A 27,736-nucleotide genomic window follows, 5' to 3' on the forward strand; every position below is an offset into this window, starting at 1 on the left:
TCTGCATTTTAGTGAACTACATTTCCCAGATTCCTTTGCCCTGTTTTCCTGATAGTATTGGCCAGTGGAAAGCATTGGTGAAGACTGGAAGGTAGGAGACAGAGAGAAGCAAAGGTGTTTCTTCCATTCATTGTGTTTTGAAGGGTGTCTCTGGCAGTGCTAAATCACCTTCATGATTCTAGCTCCTGTTGGGACGGTTGCTTCCCTCTGTAGTTTTGGTTCCTGCCAGAAAGTCCTCTGTTGTAGATCTAGCTCAGCTTTGACCATTTCTCGTCTTTGATGACGTTAATTCCACCTTGTTTCTTTCCATTTCCTGCCAAAGACAGTGGCATCCTGCCATTGCTAATTCCTGAATTGACATCAGAATTCACCATCCCATTTGGCTTCTTAGTGCTCCTATCACGTATGCAACAAATTCCTTGTGTTAAACTTCTTTTTGAGACAGAGTGGTTTCTGTTTCCTGGCTGATACACTACTTGTAATAATTGCAAAGATAATGACCATGTAAGAACACTGGAAATCTCACTTTAAACTGATCTCTTGACAATGTCACGTCTACTCCTGAGGCCTCTGTCTAGGAATTTTGGTATTTTAACCATCAAAATCACAGGAAAAGGAGGGTCTCCCTGACTCCTTTTGAGGTGTGGGGTACATCAGTAGTTTAACCAAAGGTGTTGGGGCAGTTCCTAATGCGTAGTAGGGAGTCACTCACCAAGTGACTTCTGCCCATTAGAACAGTAACTGGCACTTGATCTTGGATTTTTCTTATTGTCAAATGGATTTTTCCTTCTGCTTCCAGCTTTTTATAGAAATATGGGAAAAAATGTAATGTAGCATATTTGCAGGGTGGGGGAGGGTACATATGTCTCATTTTTCCTTTACACCTTTTACTCCAAAATAGAATAAAACATTTATTTTAGAGAGTATCAAGATTCATTTTAAACAGAATATCCTCTACAGTTAATCAATAGATAAAGACTCTGGAGAAGTCTTTGCTCCTGCCTGTACGTGCTGAAACTCCTATTTAAAGATTGAGCTGTGCACAGGAGCCAAGAATGCTTTTTGGTTTGGCAGTCTTTATCTGATCTTTGTGAGAGGTTAAAAGCCCAGATATACAATGTGGAAAATTTGAAACTTCTCCTTAATGCAATCATCATTGTATGAAGGAGACTAAAGGAAAAAAAAAAACAATCTATCCTATACTTTTTTTAAAGTGGCAAAATAAGTCCAAGTTCTTATTAAAATTCATTATATTTGTTTACCTTTTAATCATGGTTTTGATGTATGGTTTTTATCCAGTGATTAAGAAAATCCTGTATATTGATTTATAATAGTGACAAAAGTCACTTTCAGATTTTCAGGGATCGATTAATCTCTGTAAGATTCTTTGTTTTTCTCCTTCTCTGTTATTTGTTCATTTATACGAACACTAGAAGTGAGACCCCTAGAAGTGAGAGACAAGATAAGGTTAATGAGGTGAAAATTCGAATCAGTCACCTGTTAGAATGGTTAAAGAAAGACAAGCTTGGGGAAAAGAAGCTGAACTTATTAGAAAAATATAATCATATAATTTTTAACAGATTTACTTCAGACCTAGCTAGAATTCTTTGTCCTATTATTGGAGAGGACTACAAAAAGGCTGCAGACATTAGAGAAGGAGCTCTTTATCATTTATATCACAGATAGTGTCCCTTGAGTGTTTCACCGACCTGAGGAAGCCAGTCCCAGATGTGTGGGCATGCTGTTGAGAAGGCTTTATCTATGATGACTGAAATGACAACCCCATACCCCCAAAACAAAATAAACTAAACAAGCCAAACCCTAATGGCGTTGAAACTATGTGTTGGGTCTGTTCATCTTAATGACAGCGAGTATTCCAGAGCAATTAAAATGGAGGAACACAGCTTGCGCTCCTATGGGTTTTCCCTGAGACAATTGATATAATTTGAGCATACTGAAAGATGAGAAACCTGTCCTATTTTCGGTGAGTTTGCTTTTGCAAGTACAGTGATGCAAATTTTCTTTTTTTTTTTTTTTTCAACGTTTTTTATTTTTATTTTTGGGACAGAGAGAGACAGAGCATGAACGGGGGAGGGGCAGAGAGAGAGGGAGACACAGAATCGGAAACAGGCTCCAGGCTCCGAGCCATCAGCCCAGAGCCTGACGCGGGGCTCGAACTCACGGACCGCGAGATCCGCGAGATCGTGACCTGGCTGAAGTCGGACGCTTAACCGACTGCGCCACCCAGGCGCCCCTCAAATTTTCTAATGACAGCTTATAATTAGGTATCTCACAGTTAAGATAAACACTAGATTATCCACTAAAAATAGAATCTACATTCAACTTTGAGTTAGTAGGGCCCAGCAGGAGCTGTGTTCTGTTGGAGGCAAACTTAAGATGAAAATTATGTTTATATATTTTGAACAGAAGTTTGAGACTTTTTATCCATTTCTTAACATTTTTTTTCCCACTCTTTACCAAATGCTCTCTTAGTGTCTCCTATGTGCAGGATGGAAGGGCGCAGTTGGGTTAGAGACAGGTATGTGCCAGGTGCCATATTAAGTCCTGCATTTATATTAATGAACAAGCCCTGGCATCTTCCTTTTTAAGTTTTATTATTTTTTTGTGCATATTTGCCTTTTTCCTAGTCTTTAGCTCTATGAAAACAGGAAGCAAGTCTAACTCGCTGCTCCCTGGTGATTTCCTAGGACCTAGGACAGTGTCTGGAACATTCTTGGTGCTTATTATTTGTGGGAAGAAAGAAAGAAGAAAGAAAGAAAGAAAGAAAGAAAGAAAGAAAGAAAGAAAGAAAATAATGACACCATAGTATGATGCATGCGAATAGAAGCGTGGTGAGAGTGTGACAGGCCAGGAGAGGCAAGGGGAACTTTGAGCATTTTCTTAAGCAGGATCTGGAAGCAGAACCACGAGCCCCTTGCTAGAGGCTAACACTCTTATGTTCTTGTGGTGGGAAGTCCCGGAAGAAGAGGGAGGGGCACTCTCACATAATTCGTATTCTGCATGCTGTGTAAACTAAGGTCTTTCTTACCTTTCTTTCTTTCCTTCTTCCTTCTTCCCTCTCTCTACTTTGTCTCCTTCCTTCCTTCCCTTCCTTTCTCCTTCCCCTCCCTCTTCTCCTCCTCTTCTTCTGCCACCTCCTCCTTCTCCCCCTCCTTCTTTTAGGTGGGCTGAGCAGACAAATCAATTCTCAATCAAAATAACTATGCACTTTTCTTTGGATGTGATTAGTTTTAAGTTACTATAAGTGATTTTCAAATATATAAGCTGATTTGGGGAGCAATACTGTTCTTTCAGAAGAGTTATCTCAGTAATCCTGCCTAATTCATAAAATTGAGTTCGTTGGTTTTCAAAGCTTCTCTGGGATGAAGAAAAAACTAAGAGTTCAGTTTAAAAGGAGTACTTAAGTTGTAGCCACTGTTTTATTTTCAAGGGATTAGTTGAATACATCAATGACACAACCGATATGGTGTTCTTACCAGTGCAGCAATCATGCAGGGTGATCTCTATTTCTTTGTCTTCTCATGTCAGAAAATAAATGCTAAATTCTGACCTTGGAAGATAAGCAATAACAAGTATCTGACACAGCCTGATTGAAGGATGGCATCCAAAAAAAGCCTGGGGTAGCTGGAAACAGCAAAGTAATAGCAAATGTGTTGTTGTAACAAAACAAGCAGGAGGCTTCTCGAGGTAGAGATGATTCTTTCATTGGATGTAAAAGCTGAAAATAGGGGCTGGAACTTATGGATTAAAGGTATCATCCAGCCAGGTATAGAGCCAAGAACTTGTACATATATTAGTTATTTTAATTCTCAGGAAGTAGGTACTGTTACTCCCATTTTATAGATGAGGAAACTAAGGTTTTGATGCTTGTTATCTGGGTGGAGAGGACTCTAGTCCATACACAGAAAGGTCCTGCTGTTTCCTGGTCCAGTATTCATGACAGACATCATTCAAGGCATAACTTAATTGCTACACATAGGCTAATTGCTCCTCTCACTTTACAGATGAGGGAACTGAGATGTGAAGACTTTGGTGCTTGTTCCAAATCAAACAGGAAGTTGGTAACAGAGCTAAGTTTAGAATTCAGTTGTCTTGATTCCTAGGGAAGTCAACTTCCCATTGGCCTAACTGCATTTACTTTATACTATTCCTTCTATACTGTATCATATAAAGAAGAGACACTAGAGGGACTTAATTTGTTATATGGCAGAACTTAAAATGTATATAATTTGGGGGTTCTGGTTAAGATTACGTAAGACACAAAGTTATCAGTTTGGCAATAGCAAGACAGAAGAGGAATATGAGTGGCAGTAAAATGTACTCAGGGTTATATACTCAGTAAGGTTAAAGTGTGTATTGTGATGAGATTTTGCACCCAGAAGGGAGAGTGTTTGTTTTTCTGTCACTAAATAGAGGCTTGGGGTTACAATGAGCCAAAGTCATATCCATGAGATGGGACCAATAACACTGTGCCTACCTTAAGTTGATATGGTGGTCTCCCATCCTGCTTTTAAGCCACGTGCCTCTACTTTGTACAAAAAACTCCAAAGGAGTTGCAAAGTCAGGAACAAAGTTCCCAATGATTCTGTGAAGGAGGATCTTTCACTTGTTTCTCCTGGGAGAGTTAAAAAGCAAAAGAAAACAAAACTCTCAGGTGCCAGTAGTTTTGGAAAATGCTGTCTGAAAGCAGTACATTTATGGCCCTATTTGCAGAATTATGAATTAATGTGTGTTCATAGCCTATGGCCAAAATACCCCAGTATGTGGAGAAGTTTTTTTTTTTTTTTTGAAAAAAGCTATATACATTTATTACTGTTTTCCAAGGTTTCGTGGTAATTTGCATTCACTGGAGAATTAAATGGATCTGTGACACAAATTTACATTAATTTATTCAGTAAGTAATGGCATGTTTTAGGGGGTTCAAAGTGATCATCATAATGGTGAGCCAACAAATCTGACGATTAGCATTGCAATGAATGCAAAAACACAAGGCACAGGGGATAGAAATGAGAAATGAAGGTGCTCTTCAGAGGTTGTTTCCAAGAACATCGTATATGTTTACATGGCACAGGGCAAAACTAGGAATTCTGTGTAGTTTGTGCAAGTGATAGTCGTGTTAAAACTCAGCAAGATCCAAAGATAAGATTTGAGAACTGACTTTAGAAGCAGCTAGTGGGAAAGAAAGCAAAGGAAACTCACTGAATAAAAAAAAAAAAAGCAGTGATTGAAGTTAATACTTTTGAGAGTCCCTCAATAAGAAGAATTACATTTGAAAATCCAATGTGAATCTCTTTCCAAAACATTTAGGGGTATGGCTTTTTGCTCAGAAATGCTTTCTGTAAAAGGACAAATCTCTGTTTCCAAAACGATGCAAAATGCGTTTCAAGTTGTGCTTAAATCTTGGAGTAGAAACAAAATATGCTTGTCATGACTTGCTAATTCATTATTTCTTCTGGGAGGGTTGGGACTTATAATTCCCAATTTATACAGTTGCATAGCTTACAATTGTGGTTTCCAACTTTAGCATGCTCAGTAAGAACAAAAAGAGCTAGTGGTGGACTTCACCACAATTTTGATCTGCTAAGTTTAGGGAAAGTCTGTAAAATCTGCATTTCAATAGGACTTCCAAGAAACTCTGATATAGGTGAATAGTTATATCTTGAAAAAGAGCCTTAGACCAGTTTTCAAGGGTGAGCTCTGAATTTACACCTTTAGTTTGGAGTGGCTGGATGAATACAATATATTGTTTGTTTTCTATTACCATAAATCTTACCGAATCCCTGTGTCTGGAAGCACAGGACAAAAAACAGTTCCTGTCCTTGGGAAAATCCCCCAGTTTTCTCATATTTAAAATAAGAGTTAGACTAAATGCTGTCTAGACTCTTATGTAGTTCTGATCCTTTATATGCATACCTGATGCCTGGCAAATATTTCTTGAAGATTATGACTCATGTGTTGGCCAGTGTGGATAGAATGAGCCAGGAAAAAACAGAAATCAGTCTTTGGGACATTAAATCAATTAAAAAGATTAAATAAGAACCCCACCCCCCACCCCCCCATTTTAGTCCAACTGAGGGAGCTGGAATGGCAATTAGATATACAAACTCTATGCTCAAATAAGAAAAGATTTATCTAGTTTTCTTAAAATGTTTAGCAACTGTCTATATATAATGATCAGAAATTAGATGTATTGAGTGCCAAGCTGCCATCTCTGTGGATGGTTGATGGTTAGTATAATAAGAATCATGTTTACAATATCCTTTAATAATTCTGTCAGCAATGAGTAGACAGAGCAGGCATTATGTGTGTTACAAATAACTCAGAAGGTTCCCATTTGAGTAGCTATATGTTAAGTGAAAAACCAATTCCTTTGCTTGATGCTGCAGAAATAGTTTTCTTATGAGACAGGGATTATGAGATTAAACCATAGAAATAGTAGGCTCTTCAAATAATAATACTGAAAAAACTCTATATTAGAAAATCATGACTTACATTTTTCTGCTGTGTATTTTACAGAGGGCCACACATAAGTTTTTAAAAATTTGGTTGGTGGAGAGTTGATTCTAGCCACAAACACCTATTTACTCCATATTTCCTTAAAACAACTACAGGTAGCAATAAAAAATGGCCATCTTTATGATGATTTGTTTAAAACAATAGCATGTTATATAATACTGATACCTAATATTAAAAAAGAAATTACTGCTTATTGGGGCACCTGGGTGGCCCAGGTGGTTGAGCGTCTGACTCTTGATTTTGTTCAGGCCATGATCCTGGGGTCATGGGATTGAGCTGTGCTGAGCCCGGAGCCTGCTTGAGATTCTCTCTCCCCACCGCACCCCTCTCCCCTCTCAAAAATTGCTGCTTGTTAAAAACCATTTGAGGGGCGCCTGGGTGGCTCAGTCGGTTAAGCGGCCGACTTCGGCTCAGGTCATGATCTCGCGGTCCGTGAGTTCGAGCCCCGCGTCGGGCTCTGTGCTGACAGCTCAGAGCCCGGAGCCTGTTTCGGATTCTGTGTCTCCCTCTCTCTGACCCTCCCCCATTCATGCTCTGTCTCTCTCTGTCTCAAAAATAAATAAACGTTAAAAAAAGATTAAAAAAAAAAAACATTTGAAAATAGCCATAGCAAAAGTTAGGAATATAAGGCTCATGCATTCATTCAGTCACGACATTCACCATGTGCCACCAAGTGCTATATGCTACTTAAGATGGGCCGCCTGGGGTGGAGGAAAGCCAAACAAACTTTTGGTTCTCATGGGGGTTAAATTTTAAGGGATTAGAGAGACACTAAGCAAATAAGTAAAGAAATATGTAACCCACACCTTGAGAAAGAGCTTAGACTAGTTTTCAAGTGTGAGCCCTTGAATGCTAAGGAGAAAATAAAATAGAGCAAGGAACAAAGAGTGATGGGGAATTTTATACGAATTTGTCAAGGAAGCTATTCTGATAAGGTGACAACTGAGCAGAGACATGAGTGAAGTGAGGAATGTGCCAGAAAAACACTGGGGAAAGAGATGGACCTAGGGGTATTTGCTAAGTGAAATACATCAGTCAGAGAAAGGCAAACACCGTAAGATTTCACTTATGTGCAGAATCTAAAAAATAAAACAAATGAACAAACAAAGCAGGAACAGACCTATGAACACAGAGAACTAACTTCTGGTTGCCAGAGGCGGGGGGGGGGGTAAGAGGGATGACTGAAATGGGTGAAGGGGAGTGGGAGCTATAGGCTTCCAGTTTTGGAATAAGTCACGGGAATGACAGGTACAGCACAGGGAACACAGTCAGTCAGTGGTATTGTAATAGCGTTGTACGGTGGCAGATGGTAGCTACAGTTGTGGAGAGCATAGCACAATGTGTAGACTTGTCCACTCACTATGTCACACACCTGAAACTAATGTAAGACTGTGTTAACTATACTTCAGTTAACAAAAATTAAAAACAAACAAAAAAAACATTGGGGAAAGATTTCTAGGCAGAGATAACAACAACCAGAATGTCTGATGAGACATTCTAAAAAATCCAACATGAACTTGAAAAACCTAGGCTTTTTCATAAATATTGGAGGCTTTCCTGTAACTGAAGTTCTCCCTTTTCTACTAAGCTTCTTTGCTCAAACCCTAGTGACCTCCTTCTCCCCTCCTCCCCCAACTTCTACAGAATTTAACTGGCGCCTAAATGCTGTTTTGTTTTGTTTTGGTGGTGGGGTGAATCTCATTTCCTCAACTGGATTGCAAACTTAAGAACAAGGATCGTACTTCATGCTATTTCTTCCACTAACTCCCCATCTCTACTCTATATGCCCGGTGTTGAACATATTTTGGAGTCTTAATATGATATTTGATTAATCAAAAATGTATATGCAAAATTTTTTGCAATTTTCAGTTTGTAATGAGAAATGTTTCCTTGTCTAGATTCTCTGGGTGTGGTATGGAATCACTATCAGGATTAATAATAATGACTATTATTTCAACTTGCAATTGTACGCACTCACCCCGACATATACAAAAGCTTACTTAAAAGGAGAAAAACAACAAATGAGGAGATATATTAAAAGGCTTTATTCACAATAGAGAAATTTTACAAATATAGTTTTTAAAAATTATGTGTCAATCTATTATGTTTCCCATAACATTAGAGATTTATATAAAGTTGGATATGGCAGAATAGATTTATGTACAAATTAAAAACAATCAATGAAAAGAATGGGTACTACTACATATGAAGGAGTCATGACAAACATCTTCGAGTTCTGTAAATTTCCATACAACTTATATGTGTAATATTAATTGTGCACAGTATACCAAAAACATATGCAGAAACACAAAATTAAGTGCTATTTTAATTATTCACCTTTCAGGATGTGAATACATATGTAAACTTAACTGCACAGTTTTGCTGAAAATGAGAGTGTCTACCTAAGGACTTAAGTTGTTTAAAATAACTAACACAAAGTACAACTTTAAATTACATCACCATAATAATCATCTCTCGTCTTGTTTACATTTTTGGTGTTTTGGGCACTTACGTTAAAAAATCCAAGTTTTGGAATTGAAAAACTTTGTTCTTGCCATTGGCAGAGCAAAAGGTAGTACAATCATCTTGCCTATTTATATCAGGATACAAAAGGTACATTATAGTGCAGTGTGTACCCATGACCTGATTTTAATATCCTCTCTGCTGCAGAAATGCAGATCACCTTTGTGCTCTTACAAATCAAACTGAAAATCAAAGAAAAGAAATTAATTTAAGTTGCTAGTCCTAGGACATTCACGTGAGAATTATCATCTAAATACATATGGCCCAATTTTTGCAATAATCTTTCACACTTTGCTTTGAAGTCCTGGGAAGAAAGGACTCTCAACTATCTATTCATTTCATAAGGTGAGCTGAAGATATGAGTGGAAGGAATTATTCTGGGTCACAGGAACTCATTAACATGGCAATAATGATGTACTAAAGGATCTTTTTCATTTACTAACTTTATTAATTTATTCTTTGACATAAACCAATGTACAGTACTGAAAAAAGAGCAGGTCACACAGGTGGTCCTTTCAGACAAAGGAAATCTTGAAACACTTTCAAAAGCTGAAACAGCTAAAACAATGGAGTCTACTGAGAGCCAATAAAATAATTAAAAAACAGTATGTTGAACCATACGAAATTGCTGATATAGGATAGTTTTTAAACTACAAGTGCAGCAATTTCATATGGTTCAGCCTAATTCATGAGGTTGCACTGACCTATCTGACCCCTCCAGGTTGAAAATGCAGGTGCTCAGAGTCTCTGTTCCTCAGTAAATGCATCATCATTATTAGCCCTTTCATGGGAAATATGACATGGGGTGCCACCAAATTTATTCTTGGGAAAGCCACTCATATCTCAAAATAATGCTTGTTCTTAAAGAAGAATCATATCATTATTTTGATCTGCTCTAGGACTGTGGGGAATTAGGAATGTCCATTCCTATATATTGCTTTCAAGCTGGGATCTCTATGTTGAATTTGACCACACAAAATGTACTATATTCTTATTTGGCCTAAAAGTTTATTAGATTTTCTTCAACTGAATATCTATTCAAAAGAATAGATAGATACATTAGCAGAGCTTCTTTCAGAGTTAAATTCTGCTTTCGTAAACTGAAATGAAATAACTTACTACATTCGAGAAAGGGTCTTTTTCAAATCTGAAAAATCTGAGCCAAATATAATGCTTTTTTTTTTTTGATAACAAGAAAAAAAAACCTTAAAGATGAAATACAAACTAAAAACCATGCGAAATACCCTTTTTTAGAGAGACTCAATTTCTTCATATACTCAGTTAAAAGCAAAAACTAATGCACTAAAAGTTATATTGTTTCCTTTAAAAAAATATAATTCTGTAATAACAGAGCTCTGCAAAACCTGAACGATCAACCCATTGTGTGGTAGGGAATGGGAGAAATTAACCAGGGCATGATCCAGAAATGACACAGGACATTTAAAGTAAAATTTGAGAACTAATTCACAAATTAGGAAACACTAATATAATTAACTAACAAAAATATACCATGGTTCCAATGAAATGAGGTCAACATGAGATGATCCTTTTGGGATGACATTCTAATTTGAATTACAATGTGAGTGAAGTATTTTAGAAGACATTCTATCAAATAATGATAGACCCGCATAAAGAAGCTGTCTGTCACAGTTATAAGATCTGTCTCTGGTGGATAGACAAACCAGATTAACATAAAATTGAAAAGGAAAAAGCTTTTTTAATATTTAATTTATTATTATGGCTTTTTGCAACATGGCAAAACATTACAGCTTAAAGCAGACATCATCTCCTCATAGAGGAGGAAAAAGTTTTGCAGTCAAATCAAAATTATAATTAAGAGGTCACTGGTATACCATTCTATTCAGTTTAATAAAAATGATACACCTTCATGAACTCCAGATTACTTAAAAAAATGTAAAAAACCTATGATCCACTGACTGAATAATAAAGGATAGGATAAGGAATTTAGGTCCATCTATGCTTCTGATAATAAACCTAAAAGACTGCAAAACAATTTCAGAACTTAGAATAATCACAGACCTACTGATAAAAATTCATCATGTGCCTGAATACCAGAAAAGGAATCATTAAGGTATGCAGTGAAGGGAATGGAGCAGAGTAAAATATGAAATGTCTTTTTATTTTTCATTGACTTCAACTTCCTTTTTATTCGTAGAGAGTACAGGGAGAAGATGTGCCTCGGTATTGAAGATCCAGTGTTCCAGTGGAAGTAGATCGTCATCAGAAAATATTAAGTACAAATACCTGGAGGGAGAAACGTGAGCATATGAGACCCGAGAGACTGTGTCAGGCAGGGAAAGCAGAAACACACAGCAAAAACCACATCAATGTCTCCATTCATCTCACGGAGAATCACGGACAACAGTCAAGCACTGCAAAACCCTGAGGCAATGCCGTCACTAATGTGGAACAGAGAAGCTGCTTTGTGTTTGGGTAGTAGTGTGTGAAAACCCACAAAGCAATTCCAAGTCAACAAACTTAGGTGACGACTGGAGACACGCCTGCAATTATTGCCAGGCATGTAAGGATGGCATTCGGAAGCGGTCGTACTTGATATTATTTGAATGTGTCCACGATGAAGACATCGCCAAAGAAGATCTGACCAGGTACCTCTGCCACATACGTTTAGAACACATTTTACTTACTTTAGTGTCTCTGCCAGGAAGAAACTCTGTTGCACATCGTCATAACTCTCATGTCTGAGGTAAACATCTCTTAGGCCTGAATAGCCTCCATTCACTCTGCAGTGATTTTCCAGGGCCTACATTACAAGGAAGAGGGAAAAAGATGGTCACATTTCAATAAATTGCCACCAATTTTTATTGTGAAATTGCCAAATTCAATAAAATAAGGATTCAAGTTGGATGATGCATTGGAAGAGTTTCAGGTGACAATTTAAAAGGCCACAAAATGTAAATGCATATAAAGTATGAAAAGTTAAAGGGCACATGGACAATACATCTCACCTAATTTGGAACACTTCTACATTTAATTTTGAGACAATTTTTAGTGATTTTTGTGAGTTTGGTTCCCGACCACTACAATAAGTGAATATTGCGATTAAGTGAATCAAGTGAATTTCTTCATTTCCCAGTGCATATAAAAGTTATGTTTACACAAAATCTATTAAGTGTGCAGTAGCATTATGTCTAAAAACAGCATATGCACCTTAATTAAAAAAATACTCTGTTGCTAAAAAATGCTAAACATCATCTGAGTGTTCAGTGGGTTGTACTGTTTTTGCTGGTGGAGGGTCTTGCCTTCATCTGGATGGCTGTTGACTGATCAGGCTGGTGGTTGGTGAAGGCTGGGGTGGCCGTGGCAAATGCTTAAAGTAAGACAACAATGAAGACTGCCGCATCACTTGACAGCTTCTTTCGCAAATGATTTCTCTGCAGCACGCAATGCTGTTTGACAGCATTTTACCCATAGCGGAACTTCTTTCAAAATTGGAGTCAGTCTCCTGCCACTGCTCTATCAAACACGTTTATGTCATATTCTAAATCCTTTGTGGTCATTTCAACAATCTTCACCAGGAGTAGATTCTATCTCAAGAAACTACTTTCTTTGCACATCCATAAAGAGCAACTCCTCATCTGTTCAAGTTTTATCATGAAATTTGGCAATTTGGTCACATCTTCAGGCTCCACTTTCAATTCCAGTTCTCTTGATATTTCTATCACAAGTGCAGTTAGTTCTTCCACTGAAGTCTTGAACTCTTCAAAGTCATCCATGAGGGCTGGAACCAACTTCTTTCAAATTCCTATTAATGTTGATATTTTGACCTCTTCCATAAATGACAAATGTTCTTTTTTTTTTTTTAATTTTTTTTTTTTTAACGTTTATTTATTTTTGAGACAGAGAGAGACAGAGCATGAACGGGGGAGGGGCAGAGAGAGAGGGAGACACAGAATCCGAGACAGGCTCCAGGCTCTGAGCCATCAGCCCAGAGCCTGACGCGGGGCTCGAACTCACGGACCGTGAGATCGTGACCTGGCTGAAGTCGGACGCTTAACCGACTGAGCCACCCAGGCGCCCCAAATGACAAATGTTCTTAATGGCATCTAGAATGGTGAATCTTTCCCAGAAGGTTTTCAATTTAGTTTTCCCAGATCCAGAGGAATCACTGTCAATGGCAGCTATAGAGTTATGAAATGTATTTCTTAAATGCTTAAAGTCAAAATGTTCCTTGATCCACGACCCGCAGAATGGATGCTGTGTTAGCAGGCATGAAAACATTAATCTCATTGTCTTCCTTATAGCTCTTGGGCTACCAGGTACACGGTCAATAAGCAGTAATATTTTGATAGGAATCTTTTTTTTTCTGAGCAGTAGGTCTCAACAATGGGCTTAAAATATTCAGTAAACCATTCTGTAAACAGATGAGCTATTATCCAGGCTTTGTTGTTCCATTTTAGAGCGGCAGAGTAGATTTAGCCTAATTCTTAAGGGCCCTAGGATTTTTGAAATGATAAGTGAGCACTGGCTTCAATTTCAAGTTACCAGTTGCATTAGCCCCTAACAAAAGAGTCAGCCTGTCCTTTGAAGTTTTGAAGCCAGGCTTCTTCTCCTCTCCAGCTATGAAAGTCTTAGTGGGCATCTTCTTTCAATAGAAGGCTGTTTCATCTACATTAAAAATCTGTTGGGGCGCCTGGATGGCGCAGTCGGTTAAGCGTCCGACTTCAGCCAGGTCACGATCTCGCGGTCCGTGAGTTCGAGCCCCGCGTCAGGCTCTGGGCTGATGGCTCGGAGCCTGGAGCCTGTTTCCGATTCTGTGTCTCCCTCTCTCTCTGCCCCTCCCCCGTTCATGCTCTGTCTCTCTCTGTCCCAAAAAAATAAATAAAAAAACAAAACAAAAAAAAAAACGTTGAAAAAAAAAATCTGTTGTGTAGTGTAGTCACCTTCATTAATGATCTGGGCTGGATCTGCTGGAGAACTTGCTGCAGTTTCTACATCAGCACCCGCTGCCTCACCTTGTCCTTTGATGTTATGGAGATAGCTTCTTTCCTTAAACCTCATGAACCAACCTCTGCCAGCTCCCATCTCTTCTTCTGCAGATTCCTCACCTCTCTCAGCCTTCACATAATTGAGGAGAGTTAGGACCTTGCTCTGGATTAGGCTTTGGCTTAAGGGAATGTTGTGGCTGGTTTGATCTTCTATCCAGACCACTAAACTTTCTCCCTATTAGCATTGCACTGTCTTATCATCCATGTGTTCACTGAAGTAGCACTTTTAATTTCCTTCAAGAACTTTTCCTTTGCACTCACAATGTGGCTGTTTGGCACGAGAAGCCTTCCTCATTAAACCTAATCATTTCTAGCTTTTGATTTAAGTTGTACGATATGGGACTCTTCCTTTCATCTGAACACTTAGAGGCCTTTATAGGGCTATTAATTGGCCTAATTCCAGTATTGTCATATCTCAGGAAAGAGGGAGGCCCAAGGAGGGGGAGAGAGTTGGGGGATGGCTAGTTGGTGGAGCAATCAGAACACATAACATTTATCGATAAAGTTCTGTCTTATAAGGGCGCAGTTTGTAGCAGCCAAACCAGTTACAACAATAACATCAAAGATCACTGATTACACATTCACCATAATAAATATAACAGTGAAAAAGTTGTAAATATTGTGAGAATTACAAAATGTGACACAGAGACATAAAGCAAGCAGCAAATATTGTTGGAAAAATGGTACCAATTAGACTTGGTTGACACAGGTAGCCACAAACCTTCAATTTGTAAAAAAACAAAAACAAAAACAAAAACACAATATCCACACAGCACAATAAAGCAATGCACAATAAAATGAGGTACGCTTTTAGTTGTACTTGGTCCCTATGCCTAATTTTCTCTGGCTCTTATAGAAAAAGTTTGCTGACCCCTGATCTAGAGAGACTGTTAATGTCAATTGGGATTATAAACCCAAAAACTTAGAACATATACTGGACCAAAAACAGCTGCTAGTACACTCAGAACATCTTATTTTATAAAAACTGATGGCGGAGTACTAATTAGTGACATTGGTAACAGATATAAAAGAAGAAAATGCAAAGCAGTGAAAAAATGTGGCTGATATCTACTTCTAAAAAAAGTGTTTTTTTTTTTTTTTGTTGTTGTTGTTTTTGTTTTGCTCTGGGATGGAAGAAAATAGGATGAGTCCATTTCTTAACTGTCTAGAGAGAAATGATGCTACATTTCTGAAGTTCTCTGACTATAACGAGTATTTGGAAAGGAGATGGGTTGGGCAGTGTGGAAATGAAAATTTAGGTAACAACCTAACACAATTTGCAGGCTACATGAATAAAGAAAATACCTCATGATTTGGTACTTTTTAAAAGCCACTGGGAAAATAAGATCAACTTAAAAAAATGCTTTGATTATATTCTCTGTTGCAGACAAACAAACCAAGCAGGGAAAGCCTGCGGAAAGGAACTTTCAGGTCCTAATATTTTTTTCCTTCCTTCCTTTTTTGACAGAAGTTCTTTTTGATTAAAAAGTCAAATACCAGATACACTGGAGTAGACCAGAGATTATTTGTAAAAAAGAAAAAAAAAACACAGGATTTGGAAGAAATGGACAAGCTTGTTATGGAACATAATTAAACCATACTTCCAGACATTTCCTAAAAAAGATTTTAACAATGAAACTTTTTTCCCCCCTTGAAGTTCTTTGGTGATAAGCTAATGAGAGGACCAGGCATGATCAACTGCCACTCCTCTCTCCCATGGAAATTTCTGTTAAGTTCCCTCTTTCATTATAGGAAAAGAGTTGTTCTGTGGGGTAGACAATGCCCAATCTTTTTTCTTCTTTTCAGTTCACCCCCATTCTTCTTCTCTCTCTGTCCTAATGTGGTGAGCCATAGTGGTCCAGAACACATTCTAAAATCTTAGAAGAGGGGGCCAAATCCCAGCCCTAGACTCCCTGTGACCTCAGATGTTTCTGGACCTAGGCAATGTCCCTTTGCTCAACATGGGGCTGTCATGAGAATAAAACAAGATGAAGACACGCTTACCATAGTGACAGGGACCTTTCAGAGGCTTTTGGCAAATTAAAGAGGAAAAAAAAGGGAACTGCCACAGGCTTTTTTTTTTTTTTTAACTTTCAAAAAATGAAAAACCTTCCTGTCAAGTCTAAACTTTGAAACTTTAGGAATATGGAGCCTCCTGGGCACCCATAACAGGTCCTGGTTTCACAGTAACTCAACAGTGGAAGCAGTCACGTATTTATGCTGCACAGTCTGATTAGAACATCATTTTACTACAATCTGTTCTTGGGACTCTCAGACTCTAGGCATAGGGGTCACCTCGATTTTATGTAAATGCTTACATTATTAGTGACCATATGTGGCTGGGATGTGCTAATAGCAGAGAATAGAAAATAGGAAAATGTTTACAGTTACTGGAAGTCTACACAAAGGATGAAGGACAACCCAGACACCAGTGACTATACCTTTTTAGGGGGAAGAAAGGTAAGAGAATAGGGAGCAGCATGAGTTAAAATCCTAAGTCAGAAAGATAAAGAAAAGCATTCTCTTATCTTTAGGTTAAACAGCTTAGATAAACAGCTGATCCGTGGAGATTTCCTAGAGTGGATCCCAGGCAACAATGCTAATAATAAACCTGAATGGTTGAGTTTGGAACCTAGCAAAACAGACATATCAAAGATTCTGGAAACAGGGTTCTAGCCTGAGAAGGGACAAGAAGGGACTGAGAAGACAATATGGAAAAGGTCAGATTTAGGAGACCAGAAAAAAATGTGCGTAAAAAGAAGAAATACAAAATCCCTATATAAGGCTTATCTGCTATGGTGGACCAGAGGAGACCTCATATAATTTATACATACCTATAATTATAGATGTTGTCAAATCTATATTTACCAACATATATGTGAATGTATATGTATAATTTGTAGTAGACCTTTATCAGAATATTATACCTACTTAATTGGGAGGAATTTAATAAAGTTTTCATGACATTATTGAGAAAAAGCAAAAGAACTATCAGGTAAATGTTATTTCTGCTACATAGATTCACAAATGCATGAATATCTGTGATTAATGGATTGTTGGTAATTTACGGAGAAGTTTCTAGTGCTGTATGCTGGATTATATAATCTCATATCTTGTTCGACATTATTATTGTGTTTGGCATTACCATTCAGGAATTTGGTTAAGACATGGAAAGCAGGTTTACTGAGTGTATCAATGAAAGAAGGCTGGAAAGGGAGAATTTCATTAGAAGACAGCAGGGCTGACAAATACTTTACAAATAGCAAGTATGGGTGAAAACAGATATGGAACAAAAGAGCCGTCACAACAGTGGCTATGTAGTAGCTAACACCATTTGACCACAATTTCAGTGTAAGCCAGGAATTTTACAATCTACTAAAAGAACAAGTTGGACCATAGGCTGTGGGAAATGATACTCAGAAGAGAGGTTATTGATTTGCACAGCTCAGCCCTGAGAGACCGCACATGTCATGAGGACGCAAATGGAGGGAAGTGTTGGGTGGGGAAGGAACAGGTGGCAGAACATGCTGTCTTCAGATAAATGAGGAGCTAAAATGTAGAAGAGAGAAGGGAGTTTTCCTCAGGACCCCCAGAACACAAAACACTGTAAATTCTGCTTTCAAAAAGTAACTTTCTAACACTTTCAGACATTAAAAAATTGGAATGAATTACTTTATTAGTACCATATTCCTTTTGCTACAAAGTCCTTGGATTGATGAGGAATATCCATTTGGCAAAGACGAAGACAAGTCCTTTCTTTGAGTGGAAAGCTAGATAGACTAGGTTAGTTTGAAGGTATACTCCTATGTTTTAGTTTGGCTTCCCCTAAAAACAGAGCATGAGACAGGGTTGGATGCAAGAAGTTTTTAGGTGATGAATGGGAAAAGTGAATGGAGCAAGGGAGAATAGCCAGGGAAATATGTTGACTGGGTTACAGCTGTGGGCCGCAAGGGCTCCGTCCCACTGGAAACCATCTGAGGAACCACGCAGAAGGAATCTCAGAGTTATTCTTCAAAGAGGGAAGACTGACATAGTTGTCCATCAACTCTGAAGCCTCACTGCTTCAGGGTTGTCCCTGGAGACTTTAACTCTCCTGCTTCCCAGACCACAGCCTGGGAGGAAGCCCAGAGTCAGAGCAGCTGAGAAACACCAGGGAGCCCACAGCAATACTGCGCACCGCAGCTGCAGCTGAAACAAAGGAGGGCTGGGGGGTGTGACACAAGGGAAAAAAGTACCGCCACACCATCTAAGTCTACGATTTGTGCTTTACAAAAGGCAAGTGTCCCAACACTCCTCTGTCCCCACTACACCTCAAGTTCTAGCAGAAGCACTAGTGGCAAAAGACAAGGGTGGGGTTGGGGGTACACCTGTTTTGTGGCACAGGGAAATGATCTTTATTTTTTTTATTAAAAACATTTTTTTAATGTTTACTTTTGAGAGAGAGAGAGAGCACACGCGCGCGTGCAAGTTGGGGAGGGGCAGAGAGAGGAGACACAGAATCCCAAGCAGGCTCCAGGCTCTGAGCTGTCAGCACAGAGCCCAGCGCGAGGCTTGAACCCACCAACCGTGAGATCATGACCTGAGCCGAAGCTGGACACTTAACCAACTGAACCACCCAGGAGTCCTGGCACAGGGAAACAATCTTACATCATACGCTATGCTAAAGTTTGACAACAGACAAAAATCCTAACATCTGAAACCAATTTATTACCCCACAAACACACATACGCCCCTGAAGAACCAAGCAAACCAAAGCTCTTCGACCACATGACAATATTGGTTTACTTATCTCTGTTTTTATATCAGTCCCTGGCCATATGCTTTTCACACTTTGCCATCTCTAAAATTGGCATGTCATAATTTAATTGGTAGTGTTGTATTCTCTTAGTGGTACATAAAATCACACTGTTATCAAATACCCTTATCAATTAGGGTGTTTTACATTTAATGAGATATATCCATTTAAACTGATATTCATAAGGTGACTCTTAGCCTTAATTATTTTGCTGGAGTGTTGAAAACCAAAATCATTTCCTATCACCAAAGTTTACATGAACCTCCATTTTTATACAGTTTTTCAGAGGGAAAACAACACACATTTAAAGAAACTGGAACTACTACTGGCTAAACATAACGAGAAAACTGCAAGAAAAAAAAAAAAAAGAAAAAAAGGGACCTAAAGAATCATTATTACTTAAAATGATTAATGACCAGTGATAAGACATATTCTACACAGAGTGGGTAAAAAGCAATATTCATCAATGGCTTCCTAAGATATTAGTTAATGATTTTCACAAAGGCAATATATTCATTTTAGATTTCCTGAGAGAAGTTCTTTTATTTTTTTAAAGTCTGTTTGTTTGTTTGTTTGTTATATATAGAGAAAGAGAATGGGAGAGAGGCAGAGACAGAGAGAGAGAATCCCAAGCAGGCACCCTGCTGTCAGCACAGAGCCCAACAGGGGGCTTGATCTCATAAACTGTGAGGTCATGACCTGAGTCAAAATCAAGAGTTAGGCACTTACCCGACTGAGCCACCCAGGTGCCCTTACAGAAGTTGTTTCTAATGGTCAGTTTTAAAGACAGCTAACTTTGTAACAGAGTGTTAAAGAGTAAGTGAGTATAATTCAAGCTTTGGCTTGCTCTTATTGCCTGGGTGCCCCATCACAACTCCTTCCAGAATAACAGCTCTTAAAATTAGACAGCATTTGATACATGTTCTGGAGGCAACGTCCGTGGGCACCAGCACACAGTGTTCACCAGATTAGTTTAGGAAGATGATATGCCATATTCGGCAGGAGAGACCCAAGGGGTGACAAAGACAATTAAAACAGTGTATTGGACAGATGGAAAGTTTATGTAAGCCTGAGATCAGTGAATGAATACTATTGCACAAAGTAGTTCTATAGGTTCTTTCTAAAAGTTAGATCTAAGTAGTTAATTTATTCTGTGAAAGAATTTCAATCTAAAATGGAACTGGAAGGTAGAAAATGGAAAATCTTACGCATGTGCCCTCGGGAAAACAAAACTTGAGGACGGAGAGACTGATTTCCTACATATGCTGGATTTATAGAAAACTGATAATATTGGAATGGCAGGGAGTTGGTCAGGGGGTGCCTTATATCAACTTTGGGAAGTTTTACTTATGGTTTTCAGAGGAATGAACATGAAATGACACAGGCCTGGCTGGTCTCACAGAAGAGCTCCATTGAGCTATATTTGTAGGACTAGACTGGTTTTGTCTGCTCAGGGAATTTTCAAAGCTGGTCTCCATTTGTTTTTTACTTGAATAGACTCTAACTGAATTCTTTCTTCTTTACATTCCCTGTCCATAAATACAGCCTACTTCAAACCCTCAACTGACTCACCTGTAGCTTGCTACATTCTGTGTGTCCTGAATTGCAATTCCTCTGCTCTTCTGGAATCAACTTTTTTTTTTTTTTTAATATAATTTTGAGTTTGCCTCAATTTACCTCTTTATTTAGGTTGGAACTCTAAGTACAAGCATATATTTTCATTTCAATGCCTAAAGACTAACAACAACAACAACAACAACAACAAACCACAGAGCGGCTTCTTAAACAGACAACAGGCAGGGGTGATTTTCCCCAAGTTGTCAACAAGTCCTTGTGGAATTAAATGATCATCATTTCTATGGCTGTGGGAACTTAATTTCATAATATGCCTTTCGACATACTTCCTTCAATCTCACAATTCGTATATTAATATCATTGTCACATGAAGCAAAGCCAGGGATATAGGATGACAACTGACAACACTCATTCCTAAGTTGGGAAAAAGTCTGATTAAAGCTTTCAAAACCGTAGGAAAGTTGATATACTAGATTGATAGAAATCATTGAACATTTTTCCTGAGACATTTATGAACAAGAAATGTCAGCAGATTAAAATATCACCTCTACTGCTTCCCAGGCCCATTTCCTGTACTTTGGATCATGAGTCAGTCGCCACATGTACATGTAAGTCTCAACAACCTCTGGCCGCAGGATGTAGTATTTTTCATTTTGCCTTGTAGCAATGGCTTCAACACCACCATCGAATCTGAAAGCTTCTGGTCCCAGCTTCATAACTAAAGAGTATGCACGGTGACAAGGGTTATTGCCTTGGACACTGCTTAGTTCTATAACTTAAATGAAACTAGAAAGTACTTTACAACATTCAAGAGATATGCCAAAACAATCATTTTAAGAAATGGTTATACCATAAGAGACTCTTAAGGACTGAGAACAAATTAAGGGTAGGTGGGGGTGGGGGAGAGGGGAAAGTGGGTGATGGGCAGGAGGGAGGGCACTTATTGGGATGAGCACTAGGTGTTGTATGGAAACCAATTTGACAATAAATTATATTTAAAAAAAAGAAAAATAGAAATGGTTATAAACATCACATAATAAATAATATTCAAAATAATAATGTCTCAACTTTGAGAATATAGTCATCTAAGAGTCCTTTTTAGAAAATGGCAATGATCTTTTATTTTCTTTCATTTAACCATCATTTACTGAGTGCCCCCCAGGTAAATACAAGGCACTACAACACCCCTTATTAGTTAGCTGGAAAACTAATTCTACGTCATTATGTCATAAATTATGTTAATCTTTGTGCTTCAAACTCCTATTTCATAAGAAGGGACCCAGACTCTATTTCATAGAGACACTGAGAAGATTAATAATGGTTTATAAAATACTAAATTTCTTTTGCACTTGGGATAGAGAGTCTTACCCAATGTAATTTGCCTAAAGCAGGGTCAATAAATAGACTGGCTTAACCCTTTACGGCCTCAAATTTTGTTCCTTAGTAAACTAAGAGTAGATATTTTTATGTAGAAAGCAGTACTTCCTAAAGTAAAAAATATAAATTCCTTTAAAATATTAATCATGAGCTTCCTATTTCATGAGGCACAGTGGATATTCTTTTGATGGCAGCAAAGTCAATGTTCCTTAGGAATGAAATAAAAGCATGTGGGAATAGAAAATGAAGAGTAACATGTACTCACATGTGCGATTGTAAGATTCATAACATGTCCGGGCAATTTCAGCCCCGAGTTGAAGGTAGTGTTGGGTCAGGCCTGCGGGAGCATCGTCCGCCCCGAGTGCAAACATGCCTCCAGCAAAGCAGGTCAGGTGGCCCATCTTGTGTTCCAGGAGGCCCCCTTTCCACTCCGCGATGTAAGTCAGTCCCCTACTAGACTTGCGGATCAAGTGAGTCTCAATTGCCTGAAAGTAATAATTATTTTCAACATTTTTAAATCTCCTCTCAAATTTATACTAAAAACACTCTCAAGACTAAGAGAGAAAAAGACCATAACCTCACTCACGGTTTGAGTTTGTTATAAATCTGATTCAACCTGAAATTTTATGCTATTGCTTTCTGTATCTTCTTCTAGTATATGCCTTAGTAGTTTGGTTCGTTAGAATTATCACTGTTGGGCCAGTCCAGTTGGTTTTGCCTGAGTCCATGATCAAACACTTGTAGTCTTCATACAACAAAAATGGTCTGCTTCTCAATGATAGGCCACTGGTGTAGATGTAATGCTTAATGAATTTCCATTTTCGCAATGAAGAAATAGCACAAAGCACAGGCCCTACTGTGGATGAAGAACAGAGCGTATCTGTATATAAAATCAGGCTGGTGGTATTACCCTTCCTTTTGCTCTCTTAGGCTCAGAGAGTGGCAAAACTGAGTGGGAAAGATGTGCTGTTCTTGAATCAGTTTGCTTGGCCTCAAAATTCCAGCTCTGACATTTACTATCTGTGAATTTGGAGAGGAATTTGCTTACTGTATCCCCAAATCTCAGTATCCTTATCCATAAAAGGAGAATAAGTAGTATTTACTGAGAAAATTCAGCAACATTTAGTTTATGAAGCAGTCAGTACTGTCCCTAGCACTTGATAAAGTTCATTTATCATCCTCATTCACATCTCCATTGTGATAACATTTGAATTAAATTCCTCCCTAATAATTCTATTAAAAAGCACATTCGTGTACAATGGAAAAAAAAAGACACATGAAAAAATGCTCATCATCACTTACCATCAAGTAAATGCCAATGAAAACCATGATGAGATACCACCTCACACCTGTCAGAATGGCTAAGATCAACAACACAAGAAACAACAGGTGTTGGTGAGGATGTGGAGAAAAAGGAACACTCACACACTGTTGGTGGGAATGCAAACTGGGGCAGCCGCAATGGAAAACAGTATGAGGATTCTCAGGTAATAATGGAACTACCATACGATCCAGCAATCACACTACTAGGTATTTATCCAGAGAATACAAGAACACTGATTCAAAGGGATACACGCACCCCTATGTTTATAGAAGCATTATTTACAATAGCCAAGATATGGAAGCAGCCCAAGTGTCCATCGATTGGTGAATGGATAAAGAAGATGTGGCAATAATAAAATATTATTTAGCCACAAAAACAAATGAAATCTTGCCATTTGCAATGACATGGATGGAGCTAGAGAGTATAATGCTAAGCAAAATAAGTCAGTCAGGGAAAGACAAATACCAGATGATATTGCTCATATGTGGAATTTAAGAAACAAAATAAATACAGGGAAAAATAGACAAATCACGAAACAAAGTCTTAATTATAGAGAACAAACTGATGGTTACCAGAGGGGAGGGATGGTTACCAGAGGGGGGAGATGGGTGAAATAGGTGATGGGGATGGAGGGCACTTATTGTGAAGAGCACAAGGTGATATATGGAAGTGTTGAATTATTATAATGTACACCTGAAACAAATATAACACTGTGTGTTAACTGGAATTAAAATAAAAACTTAAAAAAAAGGAATAAAGATCTGTAAATTGGGGGGAAATGATGTTTACAAATATGATCTGTAAAATATCTCTTATTTCTGCTGCAGGATTGTTGATATTCTTTTCAAATAGATAAGCCTTTCAAATAAGCCTTATATTCTAAAAAGCAAAAATGAAATATAACTGTTTGAAATCACTAACTTCCAACTACTGTAACAGGAAATGTTGTGTTTTTTTTCCCCTTTCAATTACTTCATAGAAGAAAAAGAGCTAAGACTACGTCTATACCTGTTACACTATTATAAAAAAAAAAGAGAGTTTTTTAGGAAGCACATTTGGGAACAGTACACACAGATGAAACTTGAGATTGAGAAGAATGAATGAAAGTGAATATACAGACAGATAAAACCTTTCCTATTTTTATTGGAAATAAATACATGAAACCAAGATGGTAAGAAATAAATGAACATACTACTGTGCTCATTAACTGTGGTTAGCTAGTTTTATTGATGGTCTAGTTATATTAACATTCATTCTTATTCATGTAACTGAACATCTTAACTATTTACACTTCTTATAGCACAAATTACAGTAAAGGTCTTAAAGCAGATATTTGTTCATCACCCAAGAAATTATTCTTTCTACATGGCAAAAGTTATAGCTTTGGATCATGGATTAGTGAAACATTATTACCCTGTTACAGATCCCGAAAAAAGTACTATATTCTTTCTTTTGGCATGGTTCTGACCAAGCTGCTACCTCTTAAATAAACTACAATGAAGTTCCAAGACTTTTGAAGCAATGTTTGTGTGACAGTGGGAAAATGTAAATAAATATAAAAGAGGAAAAAATAGTCTTTAGTGGCTCTAAAAAAAAAAGTGTCAAATCTACAGAGAATTGCTTAGGAAAAAAGAATATTACATATGTTGTGATTTCAGCCTTCCATATTTGAAAAGAATTAGTGTGATGAAACCTTTAGAAACTTAAATGTCTAACACATCATCAGCCCAGCTACCATTCATTCCAATGGACCTCTGGAAGAATGAACATCCACCACTGTGCATTCTTAGTGTGGTCTCTAGAGAAGAACTTAACAGCCAGCTGAAAGCACAAAGTATTTTGTTATTAAAACAACCAAAGAAAACAGACCATGCTGGGATTCAGTGCTTTCCAAAATCCACTTGAGGCTAAACTCGAAGAACTATATCCGCAGTAACTCAACTGTCCAGAACAATAACGTAAAGGACTCTCTCCTTAATAATAACGCTTTTTTAAACTACAGTTTAGCAGAAAGAAACTTTGCTATATGAGACATGGTTACTTCTCAAAATCAGAAATGTAATTGTTCTAGCTTTGCTTTCTATGTTGAACATACAATGAATTGGAAATGTTTTTACTATTAAGAGAAACAGGAAACACTTTACTTCATTTGTTCTTAATGGATTTTCCTGTCCATGGTTTGTCTAAATGCAATATATTAAAAACTGTGTGGGTATAGTCTAAAAACTCGGGGAAAATATTTCAAATAAAATTTTAAAGTTACCTTGCAAGATCTTAGGGGACCTTTTTAAGATTAGAATAATTAAAATATCTGCCAGGATAACAAGAAAAAAAAAATGACACACTGGAAACCATACGGTATGGAGAAGAATTCCCTAGCTTAAAACCTGAAACCTCATAGGAATGATGAGAAACAAACCTGGAAGAGGCCATGTGAACCATATCCTACTTTGCTTTTTATGTTCATCATGCGCCTTAATTAAAGGTGTGCTAAACAAAAGCCAATGTACTAAGGCATTCTGGTTCCTGTATGTCAGGCAGTAAAGAATCATATCTGCTGTACTTAGTGATGTTTCTTATTGATCTTGGGAGGGAACCACAGTAATATTGAATCTGGACAACCAGAGCAAAGTAAGTTGCATTTATATTTCAATGAATAAATTGGACTATGTCTAAATTACCCAGACCTCCTTCTCAGGGAGACTAATTTTAGAACAGTGGCTACATTATTGGAATTATAAACTTCCACTTTTCTCCCCTATGAATTAATATTCTTGATTATAAAAAAGTTTCTGAGGAGTCAATAAAAAAGTCATTTTTCTGAGGATTTAGCCATAAGTTTATAACATTATTTGAGATGACTTGATAATAATATTAAGAAAATGGGTTACCACATAAAATACTTATCGATCACAAATGTACTGAGTTCTGCTAAAAAACTTTGTTCCTGAAAAGTTGGGTATGAGTTCAAGCATTTTATATAAAACAATATTCTTCTTTTAAAGCTTTTTATACTTTCAAATTTTATTTTCAGTTTTGACTGAAGCTTACATTTGCTTGAGGCTTCGTTCACTCTTACACTGGCTACCTCCTATAGACTTTGCAGAGCAGTTTCAGACTTACTTTACTAACTTACTGCTCATACTTAAATGTACTATGGAAATTCTTTTTCACAAATAAATCCATAGTGGTGAGGTAAAAAGAGACATGTGTTGACACAAATTTTAGTTTGACTTTTGGTTTCACAATCAACCTTTTCCAAGGTTCAGTTCTCTTACCTGTAAAACCAGGTAAATAATATCTAAACTACTGTGAGGAAACAAACAAATCCTTCATTTAAAGTATCTGCCTAACATACTGCTTAGCACACAGTAGGCATTTCAACAAATATTTGTTCCCTCTCATTGCTCCTCCATTACAAGGATCACAGGAAACTATTAATTAGTTCGGATTGTTATTTGAGAGTGCTGTCTATTTATCTCTGGAGATAAGTTTATTTGAAATGGAAGTAGCCATTAGGGATGTTGTAATCATGGGAAATTTTATTTTTTCTTTCTTTTTTAATGTGTATTTATTTATTTTGATAAAGATGGAGAGAGATACAGAGACAGAGACAGAGAGAGAGAGAGAGAGAGAATCCCAAACAGACTGCACTGCCAGCGTGGAGCCTGATGCAGGACTTGATCTCATGAGATCTGCACCCGAGCCCAAATCAAGAATTGGACACTTAACCGACTTAGCCACCCAGACACTCCTTGGGCAGTTTTAACTTTGTCAATTTTCAGAATACAATTTAGGATTTATTCCTCCTCATGATTTTGTGACTCATGCAAAATAAAACACTTTCAACTGCCCCGTTAGAATGAAACCCAAGTGTGATTACTATTGTTATATTAGCAGACACTGAACTCAGCCCAACTGGAAATACCTTGTAATTCACTCATGTGGTATTCCATTTCCCATTAAATGCTGATTAATATGCAAGTTGTAAGTTATTTTAGTGGCAAAGATGATTTAAATATTGGGCTTACCTGAACAGCATCAAAATACATCTTCTTAGCTTCTAGATCTGTCTTGTCAGACATTAACCACGCCTTTAGCAAATATTCATAAAAGCTGTCTCCGAGTCCTCCAACTGATACATGATCTGCAAAGAGAGGAAAATGAATTTTAGAGTGATTCAGGCTTTAACTCAGATAATGCAGCAAAATCACATTAGTAACTAGGATGCAAAAGCCTACGTCAACTGCAACTCGATGTTACATTTCAATTCCAACAAATCTCTTGTTTTCAGAAAGATATTCTGAACCGAGCAGATGTGCTGTTAACTAATGTGATATACTCTAAATAATTACCGGGGTAGTTTTGTAAACATGAAGATAAAAAATACATAATCAACCTCAATTCCTAAAATCTGTTTTTCTAGTTAAAACTACCAAATTAAAATATTTCACGGTATATATTCAAATAAATTTTTAATTGCTTTAGCTTTCACTAACATAACTAAAGTATGTCAAATACTATGAGTATTAACTAATCTTAAAAAGGACTGGCATATGATAAAATGAAGCTCCCCAG

General features: G+C 37.6%; 1 protein-coding gene across 1 annotated transcript in view; it reads right to left on the reverse strand.

Moving 5' to 3' along the window:
- Positions 1–8,559: 8,559 nt before the first annotated feature.
- The window catches only part of MAN1A1 (mannosidase alpha class 1A member 1), a 166,279-nt gene continuing 147,102 nt past the window's right edge, over positions 8,560–27,736 (reverse strand). The window contains exons 9-13 of the mRNA XM_058735117.1: positions 27,190–27,305; positions 22,100–22,319; positions 21,003–21,175; positions 11,727–11,842; positions 8,560–11,325 (exon numbers count right to left, since the gene is read on the reverse strand). Of these exons, the coding sequence (XP_058591100.1) occupies positions 11,199–11,325; positions 11,727–11,842; positions 21,003–21,175; positions 22,100–22,319; positions 27,190–27,305 (752 nt within the window). The 3' untranslated portion in view covers positions 8,560–11,198. The remainder of the gene's footprint in view (positions 11,326–11,726; positions 11,843–21,002; positions 21,176–22,099; positions 22,320–27,189; positions 27,306–27,736) is intronic.

The sequence above is a fragment of the Neofelis nebulosa genome, chromosome 6 (genome assembly GCF_028018385.1).
Source record: "Neofelis nebulosa isolate mNeoNeb1 chromosome 6, mNeoNeb1.pri, whole genome shotgun sequence".
NCBI classification, from domain to species: domain Eukaryota; kingdom Metazoa; phylum Chordata; class Mammalia; order Carnivora; family Felidae; genus Neofelis; species Neofelis nebulosa.